The following is a 17,719-nucleotide window of genomic DNA, read 5'->3' as shown; positions in this document are numbered from 1 at the left end:
GGGCAATCAGGCAGGCAGGCAGGCAAGCAATTGGGAGCCAGCAGTCCTGGATTGTGAGAGGGATGTCCCAGATTGGAGAGGGTGCAGGCTAGTTCTGAGGAAGACACCCCCCCCCCCCCCGCATGAATTTCATGCACCAGGCCTCTAGTGGAGTATATTTTACTAAACATTGCAGCTTAAACGGGTGCCGTGGGAATGGCTTTATTCAAAGAAACAGACCCATACACAAAGAAAGGGGCCTGGACCCTCCAGCCATCATCATGGTGGGGCTGTGGCATCACAGTTACCTGGGGTCTCAGTACAAAGGCAAGTGTAAACATGTTATGGGAAGATTGGAGAAACCAGGAGGTCAGGCTAAGATCCAACCAGTCCTTCTCTCTTCCTTTGTGTAGGACCACATGGAAATCTAACTACAGAGATAAGAACGTCTACCCTTTCTAAAGACTAAGTCTCAAAACTCTTTATATATGGTCACCTCCCTAAGGTCAGGCCAATATCAAGTCACATCTGGACAGTTGAATGGCCTTATAATTAGCCACCTTCCAATTTCCCCATCTAATCTTATCCTCCACACTGATATATTTTCCTAAGTTATTACTCAAATCCTGTGTTTTTTCTACTAAGAAACCTTGAAGGGCTACAAGATCAAATCCAAACACTTCTCCACCCTAGGCTGGCATTTAAGGCCCACTATGGTCCAATCCTAATCCATCCACCACAACCTCTTTTCACACTATCTCCCATCTTCTCTTCATCTATTTGAATCCTACCCTTCAAAGTCTGGCTTAAGTACCACCTATTCTGAAAATTCTCCCCAGGTATGGATTGAGAGAGGAGAGCTTGTGGGTCTGAGGAGCAGTGGGACCCCATTAGGGGAATAAATCTATACTTCCTTGGCAAAGCCTTCCTGGACCCCCAACCTCACCCCAGTCTATTCTGACCTCTTCTCCCACCTATGAACTTACAGAATTTATCATTTTCCTCCCACCACCACCATATTGAGATAAAACTGACATATAACATTGTGTAAGTTTAAGGTGTACAATATGATGATTCAATACACACACACACACACACACACACACACACACACACACACATTATTGTCCCAGTCCATGGATTTATGCACATTGAAAGGAAATTAATTAGAAGAAATATTTTAATATTGCTATTTGCCCTTTCTCTATAATAGAAGTGTCAACCAAATTCACAATCGACAATGACAGATCAAAGCACATGCAGGCAATTGGCACGAGCAAGAGCTTTATATGTATTGCGCATGTGCGAGTCAACTTAGCCATATATATACATATATATATATATATATATATATATATATATATATATATATATATATAAACTTGCTTAATTAGACCTGCTTTCTGATTTAGCTAAACTTTTTCCAGCCCAGCGAAGTACCCCAACTTCTCTTTCAGGTAATTGTTAGCAACACAGCAGTAAATATCTACACGAAGCAGATTATTATTGTAGATCATGCAGGGAGAACAAAGTGTAAAATATTTAACTGCAGCAGTGTTTGACTATATTCTGCACAGTGAGAAAACCTGAAGTCATTTTCAAGGTCCACCATTTCTTACTTCTTTTCAGTGGGGTCAAGTTTCTTTTCTTTTCTTTTTTAATTTAATAAATCTTTATTGTTCAGATTATTACAACTGTTTCTCCTTTTTTCCCCCATAACTCCCCTCCACCCAGTTCCCACCCCACCCTCTGCCCTTACCTCCCCCCCGCACTGTCCTCATCCATAGGTGTATGATTTTTGTCCAGTCTCTTCCTGCACCCCCCATACCCCTTTCCCACTGAGAATTATCAGTCCACTCCCTTTCTATGCCCCTGATTCTATTATATTCACCAGTTTATTCTGTTCCTCAGATTTTTAATTCACTTGATTTTTAGGTTCACTTGTTGATAGATATGTATTTGTTGTTCATAATTTTTATCTTTACTTTTTTCTTCTTCCTCTTCTTAAAGAATACCTTTCAGCATTTCATATAATACTGGTTTGGTGGTGATGAACTCCTTCAGCTTTTTCTTATCTGTGAAGCTCTTTATCTGACCTTCCATTCTGAATTATAACTTTGCTGGGTAGAGTAATCTTGGTTGTAGGTTCTTGCTATTCATCACTTTGAAAATTTCTTGCCACTCCCATCTGGCCTGCATAGTTTCTGTTGAGAAATCAGCTGACAATCGTATGGGTGCTCCCTTGTAGGTTACTGTTTTTCTCTTGCTGCTTTTAATATTCTCTCTTTGTCTTTTGCTCTTGGCATTTTAATTATGATGTGTCTTGGTGTGGTCCTCTTTGGATTCCTTTTGTTTGGGGTTCTGTGCGCTTCCTGGACTTGTAAGTCTATTTCTTTCACCAGGTGGGGGAAGTTTTCGGTCATTATTTTTTCAAATAGGTTTTCAGTATCTTGCTCTCTGTCTTCTTCTGGCACCCCCATAATTCTGATGTTGGTACGCTTGAAGTTGTCCCAGAGGCTTCTTACACTATCTTCAACTTTTTGGATTCTTTTTTCTTTTTGCTTTTCTGGTTGAGTGTTTTTTGCTTCTTTGTTTTTCAAATCTTTGACTTGATTCTTGCATTCCTCTAGTCTGCTGTTGGGTCTCTGTATAATATTTTTTATTTCAGTCAGTGTATGTTTAATTTCTAGTTGGTCCTTTTTCATATCTTCGAGGGTCTCGCTAAATTTATTGGCCTTTTCTAGGATATTCTTGAAAACCCTTATAACTGTGGTTTTGAATTCTATATCCAGTCGTTTGTTTTCCTCCATTTCTTTCGTTTGTGATCTGTTTCTTTGTCTCCACATTTTCACTGCTTCCCTGAGCTGGTAGGGTAGCTTTGTGTGCTAGGTTTCCTATATGGCCCAGTGGGTCGGCCTCCCCAGTTAACCTGAGGTGGACACTCTTGGTGCACCCCTTTGTGGACTGTGTGTACAACCTTGTTGTAGTTAAGTATTGATTGTTATTAGTATCACTGGGAGGAATTGACCTCCAGGCCAGTTGGCTGTGAGGATCAGCTGTGTCTACGCTGGGAGAAGTTCGGTGCTGGAGACAGCCTTATAGGATTAGACTTGCAAAACTGCAAAAGCCTCTATGCTCAGCTTGGATGGGGCAGAGTCTCAGGGCAGAGCAGACAGTCTTGGCTTCCCGTCAGCCCTGCCCTTGCACGCGCGCCTACAGACCTCTGCCTTCTGCAGCTCCCCTGAGTTTCCACCTGACAGTCCAGATTCCCCCCGTAAGAGCATGGGTCCCCAGGGGCTTGCCCGGAACTGGGGTTCAGTGCAGTTAGGAGCTTCCAACTCCCTTCCGCTAGGGAATGCCTGTGGCAACCTCCACATTCAGTCTTCTCTGCGAGCACTCGTGCGCACGCGCCTCCAGACCCCTGCCCACTGTGGCTCCCCCAAGTCTCCGAATTTCCATGTGCCTTTCTCTCTACCTGACAGTCCAGACTCCCCCTGTATGAGCCTGGGTCCACGGGGTTTCGGCCAGAACTGGGGTTCAGTGCAGTCGGAACTGGGGTTCAATGCAGTCGGGGGCTTCCTTCCCCCTCCCACCAGAGAAAGTCAGCCAGGCACTGAGCCTCCCTTCCTCTCTGCGCGCATGTCTCCATACCTCAGCCCTTTGCCGCTCCTCTGATTCTCCGTGAGCTTTTCTCTTTCCTTCTACCGTGTTTCCCCGAAAATAAAACATCCTCTGAAAATAAGACCTACTTACAGGTTTCCTTCTGAGTGAAATATAAGGCATCCCCTGAAAATAAGGCCCCCAGGCTCTGTCTCAGAATGAAAATTAATTTACCATAAACTGGTCGCTAGGGCCGCCCCGACTGGCGTCTAGCAACCAGTGACGTTACGCGGAGTCCTGACGTCACTGCTGTGTGGAGGCAGAGCGGAGGTCGGAGTGAGCGGTGAGTGTGGGGTGGGAGAGAGGAGGAGACTTTCGCAGATGCGTGTAGAAGAACAGGAGGATTAGAGCGGACGGGACGCGGTGAAGGTGGTGAGTGCTGGTCTGTCTCTGGTGACACTACCTGATGCTTGCAGCCGCCTTCATGATGACTGAAGGTTCTCAGTCAGTGGCAGACCCTGCTCCAGCCCAGATCCAGGCCCCAGCAAGCCCAGTGACAGTCCCCAGGCAGGCCCCAGGGGGTAAATGTCTGATAAAGGGGTAGGGGGGATGTCTGGTGAAGGTGTTCAGTGGCACAGGGGTGGGGGGAGGGGGATCACTTAAAATGACACAGGAGGATCAGAGGGGGCAATCAAAATGACACAGGAGGATCAGAGGGGACAATCAAAATGACACAGGAGGGTCAGAGGGGACAATCAAAATGACACAGGAGGGTCAGAGGGGACAATCAAAATGACACAGGAGGATCAGAGGGGACAATCAAAATGACACAGGAGGATCAGAGGGGACAATCAAAATGACACAGGAGGGTCAGAGGGGACAATCAAAATGACACAAGAGGATCAAAAGGGGTTACTAAAATGGTAATCCCCCCTCTGATTCTCCTGTGCCATTTTGATTCCCCCCTCTGATCCCCCCTGTGTCATTTTGAGTGATCCCCCTCCCCCCACCTTGATACCCCAATTCCTTTTTTTTTTTTACCCCTAGAAATGAGCCCAAAAAGAAAAAGCTACTCTGTGGAGTACAAGAAAGGAATCATGGAAGACTTTTGGGGCCAAAATCTTACTGCTTTCTGCAAAGAGAAGATGTTGAGTATCCAATTAGTCCGAAAATGTCAAGCAGAGTATGGTAACCTTATTGAACAAGTGGACAAGGGAAATGCTAAAAAGCGCAAGTGTGGATCAGGTCGGCAACCATTATTTTCCGAGCTGAAAGACCTGATCTGTGAATGGGTTGTTGACAGGAGAGCAAAGGCTTTGGTTGTGAATAGGGCTCAGATTCAAGAATTTGCCCTTGCAATGGCACCACAGTTTGACATAGCCCCCGAAGACTTCAAAGCATCACAACACTGGCTGGATAATTTCCTTCAGCGAAGTGAACTGTCTTTAAGAAGATCTACAACATTGTTTAGGTTGGAAGATACTCAAGTTATTAAGCGAGCACTTGCATTCAAGTCCTTTATTGATGATGCTGACTTCTCTAAATACAATCTTTCCAACATGATTGCTATGGATGAAACTGCAGTGTTTATGGGCCAATCATCTCAAACAACAATTGAACAGCGGGGTGCCTCCTTAGCGTACATTCCCTCCACTGCTTACGAAAGTGCACGTGTTTCCTGTATTTTGGCAATTCGTCTGGATGGCACTAAAATCCCACCTTTAATCATTTCTAAGGGCAAGAAGGAAAAGATTTAACGTGTTTTGGGCATTTTTATTCTTGAAACTGAAAAAGCCTGGGCCACACAAGCAGTTATAAGGAAGTGGGTCGATTTAATGCTGCCGCTTGTTATGCGAGGGAGCCAAAGAGGTCTGCTAGTCTGGGATGCAGCCAGCACTCACTGCGCTAAAGACATGAAGACATTTCTTCACGAAAGAAAAATAGATCAGATAACGATTCCAGCAGGAATGACGGCCTATCTCCAGACTCTTGATATTGCAATAAACAAGCCATTCAAAGACAATTTGCGCATGGAAATTAATGACTACATTGAAAATAGAATGGAGAGAAATCAGCGTGGAAACTTTGTGAAACCTAAACTGCAAGAAGTTGTGACTTGGGTGAAGAATTCATGGGAGAAAATCACTGACAGTTGCATTGCAAATGCACTGTGAGCAGGCTACCTTGACAAGAAGTACTCATTTAAAGACAGTGCTATTGCTAAACATGAGAGATTTGGTCCACTGATTCTGAAAGAAATGGAGTCACAAGAAATTCACCAGGAAATTCAGGAATTGGATTGTTATGATGATGTTCCAGAAGATGATGACATGATTGTCATTGAATAAATGAGTAAATTCTTGATACTGTAGGATTCACAGTTTGTCTGGTTTGTGTTGACAACTACCGTACTACCGTACCGTATACAGGTAATAAATTTCCTTTATTTTCAATAAATGTGTTCCGTACTTCTTCATGGAAAAATAAGACATCCCCTGAAAATAAGACCTAGCATGTCTTTGGGGGCACAAATTAATATAAGACACTGTCTTATTTTCGGGGAAACACGGGTAGCTGTAGAATTTTCACTCAGCCAGCCTTCCTGTGGTTCTGGATGATGTCCGTTCTGTCTTTTAGTTGTAGTTTTGAAATTGTTGTGCGAGGCAGCAGTTTAGGTGCTTACCTATGCCGCCATCTTGGTTTCTCCTTCCTAGTTTCTAAACTTTCTAAATTTCCATTTTCCAGCTAATGAAAAGAAACTAGGATTCTACTGAGTCTCCTATCTACCTACTCCAGGACATCTGTGAGGATCAAATGAGATGAGGCATGGGAAAACACTTCACAAACATTTGGTTAAAGTGTAAAATGTTTGCACCTGGCTATAAAGCAAGTCAGGTTCCTGCACTGAAGAAACTCCAAGGAGGCTAGTCGCTAGGGAGAGAAAGCCCAGCATTGCTACGTGACATCATTACCCGGCACCCACAGTGACTGTTTCCAGGCTGGACTGGGCTGTGGGCCGCATTTTGCACCATGGGGTCTTGGCAGTGTTGGCTGCAATTTGGTGGGGTGTCACTCTGGGGAGGTGGCGGGGCCTGTGTCCCACTTGGGGGAAGCCAAGTGTTGGTTTGTCAGTGCCAGGTCCCTGGTGCCGTTTATTTTTAAGTGGCCAGTGCGCGTCATGGCAGCTCCTGCATTAAGCATCTGCCCTCTGGTGGCCATAGCTACCGGTCAGATGGACATTTAGCCTTTTATATATATAAATATTGCAAAATGTTAACCACAATAAGTTTAGTTTACACACACTTCACTGCACATTTTTGTTATTGTTGTTATGATAAGAATATTTTAAGATCTACTCTCTTTGTAACTTTCAAGTATACAATATAGTGTCGTTAGCTATAGTCATCATGCTGTATTTTTATTTTTTAAATATATTTTATTGATTTTTTACAGAGAGGAAGGGAGAGGGAGAGAGAGTTAGAAACATCGATGAGAGAGAAACATCGATCAGCTGCCTCCTGCACACCACCTACTGGGGATGTGCCTGCAACCAAGGTACATGCCCTTGACCGGAATCGAATCTGGGACCCTTAAGTCCGCAGGCCGACACTCTATCCACTGAGCCAAACCGGTTAGGGCATCATGCTGTATTTTTAGATCCCCAGAACATATTCTTCTCATAACTGGAAGTTTGTACCCCTTGACCAATTTCTCCCCATTTCCCTAACCCTTGCCCCTGGCAACCACCACTTTATTCTGTTTCCATGCATTCAACTTCGTTAGATTTCACATATATGTAAGAGCATACAGTTTTGTCTTTCTCTGACATTCCATCTATAATAATAAAAGCATAATATGCTAATTAGACTGGACATCCTTCTGGACGACCTTCTGGACAAAGCTGGGGCTGCAAGAGAAGCTCGGGTTCCAGGAGCCAGAGGGAAGCTGGTGCCAGCAGCTGGGGGAAGGGAGGCCTACTCTTGCATGGATTTCGTGCATCGGGCCTCTAGTTTCATATAATGCTCTCAAGGTTCACTCATGTTGTCATAAATGGCAAATTCCTTCTTTTTTATGGCTGAGTAATATTCACATATAGTATAGTTGTTTCCAGGTCTTAGGTATTGTGAATGATACTACAATGAACACTGGGGTGCAGATATCTCTACAAGATAGTGATTTCATTTCCCTCAGATAAATACCCAAATGTGGGATTGCTGGATCACATGTTGTATTTTTAATTTTTTTATACCTTCACACTGTTTTCCATAGTGGCTGTTTCTATTTACATTCCTACCATCAGCAGCTCTTTTTTTAAAAAAATATATTTTTATTGATTTCAGAAGGAAGGGAGAGAGAGATACAAACCTCAATGATGCGAGGGAATTATTTTTTTTTATTTATTTTATTTTTTTTAAAATATATTTTATTGATATTCCACAGAGAGGAAGGGAGAGGGATAGAGAGCTAGAAACATCAATGAGAGAGAAACATTGATCAGCTGCCTCCTGCACACCTCCCACTGGGGATGTGCCCGCAACCAAGGTACATGCCCTTGACCGGTATCGAACCCGGGACCCTTCAGTCCGCAGGCCGACGCTCTATCCACTGAGCCAAACCGGTTTTGGCGATGCGAGGGAATTATTGATTGGCTGCCTCCTGCACGCGCCACACTGGCGATTGAGCCCGCAACCCAGGCATGTTCCCTGACCGGGAATTGAACCATGACCTCCTGGTTCATGGATTGACACTCAACCACTGAGCTACGCCAGCCAGGCCCAACAGCAGCTCTTACCATTTGTACTTCCCCTTTTGTGGTCCCCATGAGTAGGGACTGTAGAACAGAGAACTAATATAAAGTAAACTGGGAATTGATCACTGAAGTCCTTGAATCCCATGCTGAAGAATTAAACTTCATCGTACATTTTTTAATTAAAAAAATAATTTTATTGATTTCAGAGAGAAAAGGAGAGGGCAAGAGAGATAGAAACATCAATGATGAGAGAGAATCACCGTATGGCTGCCTCCTACACACCTCACACTGGGGATCGAGCCCGCAACACAGGCATGTGCCCTGACCTGGAATCAAACTGTGACCTCCTGGCTCAACCACTGAGATACACCGGCCAGGCCATAGTACATTTTTAAGCAGGCAAAGTGATAAGATCAAGATGCTGTTTTGTAAAAATCTATCTGGTGTTGTGCAGAATGAATTATAGAGTACATTTTTGGGCCCAGAAAATCAGTTAGGAGAACATTTCAGTAATTGAAGAGTGAGGAGACAAGTCAAAGGGAGTATCAGCTACCATGAAAAGAAGGTGGGACACACTGTAGAGGAAGAATCATCAAGACTTGGCAACTTTCTGTATGCGGAGGAAAGGAAAGGGAGTTGTCAAAGCTGAGCCAGGACGTCAAGCCTGTGACTGAAAAACATTATTGTCATGCTTTCAGGTATTCATTTGGCAAACATGTGTTAAGCACACAGTGGGCACAGAGATGAATAACAGAGAAATGCCTGTCTTTATTTTTTTTTTTAAATACATTTTATTGATTTTTTACAGAGAGGAAGGGAGAGGGATAGAGAGTTAGAAACATCGATGAGAGAGAAACATGGATTCAGCTGCCTCCTGCACACCCCCCACTGGGGATGTGCCCGCAACCAAGGTACATGCCCTTGACCGGAATCGAACCCGGGACCCTTGAGTCCGCAGGCTGACGCTCTATCCACTGAGCCAAACTGGTTAGGGCGAAATGCCTGTCTTTAAAAGCTCACAATCCAGTAGGAGATAAATGTAAACTTAAAAGTAGGTAAAATGTGAAAGTGCTTTTAAAGAGGTACAAATGCTATTAATGACAGAGTAAAAGAACCATTGAGAGAAGTCAGGAGGAGGACTAGGTGCAATGCAGAGACGAATGCAAAATAATACTTGCTCAATGCCATCCAAGTGTGAGACACGGATAAGGATCTTCTGCTTCCTTACATTCTGATGGAGGAGGTTGGGGAGGGTTGCCAAATTTCAGCACTAAAAATACAACACATGCAGAATTTGCTGGGGAAGAGAAGGGGCTGAGTTGGGCATCAGAGGAAAGTGGAATTCAGATATTGATGGGTGTTACTGCTGGAATCCAACAAGGAAGGCCAGACACTAACTTCATAAAACTATAAAGCGGGAGGCAACTTTCATACCTTTGCCCACTTCCTTGTTATGGTTCCCAAAAGGCTTGAAAACAGAAGGTGGGTGGAGAGGGAGAGACAGTTAACTACCGCATTCCTGAATAAAGAGCTGGTCTAACAACCTTAAGAGAACCTCTTAGTACACCTTTTTTCTTGTTCTTTCTTAGTATGGAGCCGCATCTCTCTCCAGCCTCTGAGATTGTAAATGACGCCGTTATTCAGGAGATGAAATGAAAATCTAGTTTGTGGACTAACTAAGCCCTTTGCTTTTCCTTCTTTATTCTTCCATCTGCCTTTTGGGCACTTCATTACTAGAATTTCCACCAGAGGGTGGGAGTAAAGATAATATGAAATCTTAAAAATTGGTTACTGCTAGAGAACATGGGTGTGTAGTGCTTAACGCCATCAAACAAGAAGTATAGCACTTTTATTTTGTTGCGCCTTTATCTCTCTTTTTTTTCCCTTTTTGTTGTGTTTTTACCACAAACAAATGTGGTTTAATTAACTTCGTAGGAAAATGACCTCAGAGTAAATCATTATTTTATCCAGTAAAACAAAATGGCATTTTCAATTTCAGTGGCGTTACTAGGGTGCTGAAGCAGTGGGAGACGTGAAGTGTTGCTTGGACACCTGGCTGGGCGGGGACAACTTACAGCGAAGGTTTCAGAACCCATTTTCCACCAGTCACGCCCTTCTCAAAGATGGCCGGCCTAGCTTCCCTCACTCGACGTGGACGTTTCCGATCGCTTCCTAGGAATTTGAGGTTAATCTAATCTAGTAACGCTTGCAAGACAAAACCTAAAATGGCAAGCATATCCCTTTAGAATTTAAGGGTAATGAAGTCACTTTTTTTTTTTTTTTTTTTTTTTTTTGCCCGCTCGGCGAAAATGGTACCCTGCATCTGGCTCTTTGGAGGCGTGGTTGCCAGGAGTTAAAATGGCTCCTCCCTGAGATTTAATAGGAAGTGAAGCTGTGACGGCAAGACGTTGCCCGGCCGGTATCTACTAGGCGTTCTCGGAGGCGGTTCCTATTGCCCTTACTAGACATGGCGCTGGCCAGTGTGTTGGAGAGCTCGGTACCGGTGAACCGGCACGGGTTTTTCGGACTCGGGGGTCGTGCAGATCTGTTGGACCTGGGTCCAGGTAGTCCCAGCGATGGGCTGAGCCTTGCCGCGCCCAGCTGGGGTGTCCCAGAGGAGCCGAGAATCGAAATACTTCATGGAACCACCACCCTGGCCTTCAAGGTTCGGACCCGGCAGCTGAGCCGGACTGAGCCCCGCGCGACCGCGCCCTTCCCGGACCGGAGCCCGCAGTGGCCGCGCCGCGAAGCCCAGGCGGAGGCTGGGTCGCTTGTCTCGCCCCTGGCGGTTTCATTGCCCCGGGAGGCCGTGGGTCTCGCTCTGGCCGGGAGGGGGTGGGCTGGGGCTGGGGCTGGGGCTGGGGCTGGGGCTGGGGCAAGAGGGAGAAAGACCCTGAGGCTGCGTAGGTTGATTACTTGGCGACTTCAGGTTGCTTCTTCCCTGAAAAGGGGAGGCAGCAGCAGCAGCAAGGAACTTTGGCAGAGGGAAGGCGGTTGTAACCATTCACCAAAGGTTTTGGAAACGGAACGGCCCCTCTGGGCGAGGATAACGAAAACGCTATGACAAGAGGGGAATCGCTGCAGTACTAGGGGCCAGGGGTGGGCAAACTTTTTACTCGAGGGCCACAATGGGTTCTTAAACTGGACCGGAGGGCCGGAACAAAAGCGTGGATGGAGTGTTTGTGTGAACTAATATAAATTCAAAGTAAAGGAGCGGAGGGGAGAGCAAGAGAACGGGATAGAACAGCGGGATCCGGCCTGCGGGCTGTAGTTTGCCCACGGCTGGGCCAGACTGTTGGGATTCCTGGCCCAGCTTTGCAATAACTAGCTCTGCGGTCTTGGACTAGTCCTTCTATCTCATTAAGCCTTTTTCCTCATCTATAAAATGAAAGAAATACTGTTTATATGTCACGGAACTGATGTGAAGCTCAAGTGACATTAATATGTGGAAAAGTATATTGCAGTGATTTTCAACTTTTTCATCTCATGGCACACATAAACTGATCACTAAAATTCTGTGGCATACCAAAATATATGTTTTTTATATATCTGACCCCCAAAAATAGGTATAATTTTGATTCATTCACACCGGACAACTATTGCGTTGGCTGTTGTCATTTTTTGACAATCTAAGGGGAAAGATGTCAGTGCCCTGACTAAATAGGTATTGCATGTTTTAAAATTTCTTGCGGCACACCAGTTGAAAATTGCTGGTAAATTGTGAAGTGTAAAATGACAGAGAAAGAGATGTACTGGGTTTGCACTGATGCAAAAAGAAATGTCAGGGAGATGTTTCTGTGGTCTAACGTGGCCTGCTTTGTGTTCTCCTTTGATCTTAACAGTTTCAACATGGAGTCATTGTTGCAGCAGACTCCAGGGCCACAGCGGGTGCCTACATTGCCTCCCAGACAGTGAAGAAGGTGATAGAGATCAACCCCTACCTGCTGGGCACCATGGCTGGGGGTGCAGCAGATTGCAGCTTCTGGGAGCGGCTATTGGCTCGGCAATGTCGAATCTATGAGCTTCGAAACAAGGAACGCATCTCAGTAGCAGCTGCCTCCAAACTGCTCGCCAACATGGTTTATCAGTATAAAGGCATGGGGCTGTCCATGGGCACCATGATCTGTGGCTGGGATAAGAGAGGCCCTGGTGAGTTAAGCTTCAATCTCATAATTCTTGGGCTGACAATACAGAGAGGAGGGACTGGATGAACAGATGAGTGAAAGAAAAGGCTTTGGATCATTGCTGGGATCTGTCGATCAGTTTCTCAATCCTCTTTGTTAAAGGAAGGCACTCTGGTGTGGAAAAGGGCATGGAGTTAGACTAGCTGTGTCTTTGACTACCTAAGGTCATGTGACCTTAGGCAGGTTTCTTATTTTCTCAGTATCTGTTTCATCATCTGTTACATGAAGTAATACACATAAAGCATGTAGTTTTTGGCACATAATATTTTTGCTTCTATTCTCCCATAAAGTAATAAGACCTACCAAGAGTATATTTGAGAATTGAAGTGCATAATAATAGACATAAAAAATCTAAGTCAGTGTTATCTAATAGAAATATAATGTGAGCCACACCTGATTTTAAATTAACAATTTATTTAATCCAAAATACCTAAATTAATCATTTCCACAAGTGATGTTAGCCCCATTTCAAGTGCTCAATAGACGTATGTGGCTAGGGTTACTGTATTGGACCCCAAATATATAGGAAGTAGCTGCTCAAAAGTTAGTCATTTCTCTTTCTTTTTTTCCTTTAGGACTCTTTGGCCTAGAAGGGGCCTTCATGTACATCTTCTTTCCTTGCTTAATATACTCACCCTAGGTCTTGTTCTGTCATCTCTGAAAAGAAATTTCCTAGCCTAGTTTCCTTTCCAGTACATAAAAACTTTGCCAGGAAATTCAACCTTGTATCTGATGTCAACTTCTTTTCAGCCAATTTTTAAAAATATGTATTTTTATTGATTTCAGAGAGGAAGGGAGAGAGAGAGAGAAAGAGAAACATATCAATGATGAGAAAGAATCATTGATCGGCTGCCTCCTGCATGCGACACGCTGGGGATAGAGACCGCAACCCAGGCATGTGTCCTGATTTGGAATCGAACCATGACCTCCTGGTTCATAAGTCGATGCTCAACCACTAAGCCACACCAGCCACGCTCAGCCAGTTTTGAATGTTCCTTTAGTCAAGTTGGAATACAGTTAGTCACCTTCTGTGTAATTTTCCTCCTTGATGCTTAAAAATAGTTACTCTTGCCCTTGCTGGTTTGGCTCAGTGGATAGAGTGTCCACCTGCAGACTGAAGGATCCTGGGTTTGATTCCGGTCAAGAGCACATGTCCAGGTTGCGGGCTTAACCCCCACTAGGGGCCGTGCAGGAGGCAGCCAATCATTTATTTTCTCTCATCATTGATGTTTCTATCGCTCTCTCCCTCTCCCTTCTTCTCTAAAATCAATAAAAGCATATTTTTAAAAAATAGTTATTCTTTTCTCCTATTTTTTTTTTTTTTGCATCATTCATTTACCTGCTTACTAAATGCCTAGTTTTCCTTTGTCCAACAACTATGGGATACCCACCACTTTTTCCCTTGCTTTGGAGAATATCAATGGAAAATGAATGAGGAGATTAAAAAGTGGATGTGAAAGAGAAGCTCATTTTGTTGTTACTTTGGAAATTGAGACACTTCTCTTTGAAAGGTGTGCAAGAACAGTTCATACATTTTGCATGATCTAGGGAAGCACCTTGGAAATGCTGCTTTGAACCCTTAGCTATTTGGTTTGTTACAAGTGATGGAAATAGTGTAACAGTGTATAGAAGCTGGCTAGCAAGAAAAACCTAGGAAGCTAGAGCATAAGTTAAATTATACCTTCTCAAAGCCCTCCTGACAGCCTGTCCCATTCAGGATAAGTCAAAGCCTTGCTTCAAGAAGCAGTCTGAGCCCAGCTGGCATGGCTCAGTGGTTGAGCATTGACCTATGAACGAGAAGGTGGAGGTTCAATTCCCAGTCCGGGCACATGCACAGTTGCAGGCTCGATCCCCAGTGTGGGTGTGCAGGAGGCAGCCAATTGAGGATTCTCTCTTATCATTCATGTTTTTATCTATCTCTCCATCTCCCTTCCTCTCTGGAATCAATAAAAGTATATATATATACATTTAAAAAGAAGCAAGAATGAGAAAGGATCATAGATTACTTAATACAAGGCTGAATGAGATGAGTACCATTTTTTCTTTTGTTTTCCTCACCTGAGGATATTTTCCCATTGATTTTTAGAGAGTGGAAGGGAGAGGGAGAGACAGCAGGAAACATCAGTGTGAGAGAGACACATCAATTGGTTGCCTCCCACACACACCTGACCAAGGCCAGGGATTTAGCCTGCAAATGAGATATATGCCCTTGACAGAATCGAACCTGGGACCCTTGAGTCTTTGGCTGGACGCTCTATCCACTGAGCCAAACTGGCTGTGGCTAAATACCATTTTTTAAATGCTGATGTTTTGAGGAGGAGAGGATTACTTCTGATGGGAGGAATTGGGGAAGATTTCATGAACAGATTGCAATTTTCTAAGATGAGGAAATGAGAGGATGGAAACAATGAACAAAGGAAGGGAGAAGCATGAGGGCTGGGGGGAAGTATTTGGAAGTCCAATTTAATTGGAACTAAAGGAATGTGAAGAGTAGAGATCCATAAAGCCAGGAAGATAAACTGGAACCAAATGGTGAGCCAGCTAAGCAAGGTAGAGGCAGTGGGACTGAGGAGGAGATAAATTGGGGTGGACATTAGAACCATCTGAACCTGAAAATCGATGAGAGCAGTGATTCTCAACCTGGCTTGCATTAGATCACCCAAAGAACTTAAAAAACAAGCCCTGTGCTTATCCCTCACCCCAGACCAATTGAAAAAAGAATACCTTGAGTAAGTCCTAGGCATTTTTTAAAAGTTCCCTTAGATTATTCTAGTACATAGTAAGAGTTGAGAACCACTGAAATAGGAAAAAGGTTAGTGAAACTATTACAGAACTTGAAAATACAGCAGAAATTGTGTCTTGGTGGGACACGAGAGATGAGTGGTAAATAATGGAGAATGTTGATAGTATTTGAGGACAAGATGTTTGAATCTGAACATGGTGACAAAGGCAGCTGAAATTGATAAAAAATTTTATTAAATCTTTGTCTTAAGTTTTTTTATTTTTTAATATATTTTACTGATTTTTTTACAGAGAGGAAGGGAGAGAGAGTTAGAAACATCGATGAGAGAGAAACATCAATCAGCTGCCTTTTGCACACCCCCTACTGGGGATGTGCCTGCAACCAAGGTACATGCCCTTGACCGGAATCGAATCTGGGACCCTTGAGTCTACAGGCCAACGCTCTATCCACTGAGCCAAACCGGTTAGGGCATGTCTTAAGTTTTTTTTTTTTTTTTTTAAATATATTTTATTGATTTTTTTACAGAGAGGAAGGAAGAGTGATAGATAGTCAGAAACATCGATGAGAGAGAAACATCGATCAGCTGCCTCTTGCACACCTCCTACTGGGGATGTGCCCGCAACCAAGTTACATGCCCTTGACCGGAATCGAACCTGGGACCTTTCAGTCCGCAGGCTGACGCTCTTCCACTGAGCCAAACCGGTTTTGGCAATGTCTTAAGTTTTTATCTATACGAGAGGTCAGCTAATTTTTTCATAAAGGGCCAAGTAATAAGTATTTTAGGTTTGCAGTCAATATGGTCTTTGTCTCAACTACTTAACTGTCCTTCTTTAGAGCAAAAGCAGTCATAGACAAGTGAGTGTGGCTGTATTCCAATAAAACTTTATTTATAAAAACAGGCGGTTGGCCTGGCCAACCCCTGGTCTATACCAGCACTGTCCAGTAGAAATAAAATGTGAGCCATATATGTAATTTTAAACTTTATAGTAGCCACATTTAAAAATTAAACAAATTTTCATAGAATATTTTATTTAACCTAATAGATCCAAAATATCATTGCGTGACGTGGTTCTAGCTTCATTTCAAATGCTCAGTAGTCACATGTGGCTAGTGGCTACCACAGTGGGAAGTGATTTGGAACTCTGGGCTTTATTCTCTACTGTATGATGTAGGTCTTGTGCCCCAGATAGTCTAAACTTTGAGGGTTAGGATTGTTTTAACTATTATCTCGCATAGAAGTTCTGTGCTTGAAACCTAAGTCATTTGAATTATACTTGCTTTTTGATTATACAGAGAGGACAGAAGGTGGTTACTACAATGTGAGGTGAGATGGGTTGGTATGTTGTGGAATCCTGGAGTCTTAATATTTAATTTGATTCCTCCGGCCTTTTTTTTTTTAAAGCAATTTTATAGTAGTGCTTTTTTCTTGTATTTCTGCTGGTCTCCCTTGGGTTTCAAGAGTGATGGAGATCTGTTGCCTTGGAGGGTGAATTAGATGTCAAAAGGGGTGGTCATTTGTTTTCCTGCTAACCTCATCTCTCTTTCCAGGCCTCTACTACGTGGACAGTGAAGGAAACCGGATCTCGGGGGTCACCTTCTCTGTAGGTTCTGGCTCTGTGTATGCATATGGGGTCATGGATCGGGGTTACTCCTATGACCTAGAGGTGGAAGAGGCCTATGATCTGGCCCGTCGAGCCATCTACCAAGCCACCTATAGAGATGCCTACTCAGGAGGTTCGGTCAACCTCTACCATGTCCGTGAGGATGGCTGGATCCGAGTCTCCAGTGATAATGTAGCTGATTTACATGACAAGTACACTGGATCTACCCCCTGAAGGAGGGTGGATATAGCTACTTGTGTTTGGGGTGACTGTTGTTGGTAATATGGGTACAACTCCCCATTCTATAGTGGAGGGGTCCCCAATTGTATTGATTATTTTTTTAAGCTCTGGTGCATTGACCTCTTGTTACAGTTTTTAATGAGCTGTTGTGGAGGTAAAGATTGGTTTTCCTTTCTTGGATATTAACATTACACTACTGGACCTCAGCCTGTGTTGTGTCTTTTTTTCACACTGTCCCTCCTCTAAGCACTTTATAGTCAAACTAGAGGCCCGGTGCACAAAATTTGTGCGTGGAGGAGGGGTGTCCCTCAGCCCAGCCTGCACCCTCTCCAATCTGGGACCCCTCGAGGGATGTCCGACGGCCTGTTTAGGCCCGATCCCTACTGGGATCGGGCCTAAACAGGCCGTCGGACATCCCTCTCACAATCCAGGACTGCTGGCTCCCAACTGCTCGCCTGCCTGCCTTCCTGATTGCCCCTAACCGCTTCTGCCTGCCAGCCTGATCACTCCCTAACCACTCCCCTGCCAGCCTGATTGATGTCTAACTGCTCCCCTGCCAGCCTGTTTGCCCCCAACTTCCCTCCTCTGCCAGCCTGGTCATCCCTACCTGCCCTCCCCTGCA

At 44.2% G+C, this 17,719-nt stretch overlaps 1 protein-coding gene across 1 annotated transcript; it reads left to right on the top strand.

Annotated features, from left to right (window-relative positions):
* The first annotated feature begins 10,766 nt into the window (after positions 1-10,766).
* PSMB5 (proteasome 20S subunit beta 5) lies at positions 10,767-17,303 on the top strand. The gene is made up of 3 exons (XM_080662787.1): positions 10,767-10,994; positions 12,172-12,478; positions 16,805-17,303. The coding sequence occupies exons 1-3, from the start codon at positions 10,797-10,799 to the stop codon at positions 17,089-17,091; spliced, it is 792 nt and encodes a 263-aa protein (XP_080518913.1). The 5' UTR covers positions 10,767-10,796; the 3' UTR covers positions 17,092-17,303.
* The last annotated feature ends 416 nt before the right edge of the window (positions 17,304-17,719 follow it).

The sequence above is a fragment of the Plecotus auritus genome (assembly GCF_963455305.1).
Source record: "Plecotus auritus genome assembly, chromosome: 1".
Classification (NCBI taxonomy): domain Eukaryota; kingdom Metazoa; phylum Chordata; class Mammalia; order Chiroptera; family Vespertilionidae; genus Plecotus; species Plecotus auritus.
This window is presented reverse-complemented; position numbering and strand designations above follow the sequence as displayed.

Bases quoted from the DNA above. Each gene is read 5' to 3' on its own strand.
- PSMB5 (XM_080662787.1), top strand. From the start codon at position 10,797: ATGGCGCTGGCCAGTGTGTTGGAGAGCTCGGTACCGGTGAACCGGCAC. The intron at 10,995-12,171 runs GTTCGGACCCGG...TGATCTTAACAG, and splicing joins CCACCACCCTGGCCTTCAAG to TTTCAACATGGAGTCATTGT. The intron at 12,479-16,804 runs GTGAGTTAAGCT...CTCTCTTTCCAG, and splicing joins CTGGGATAAGAGAGGCCCTG to GCCTCTACTACGTGGACAGT.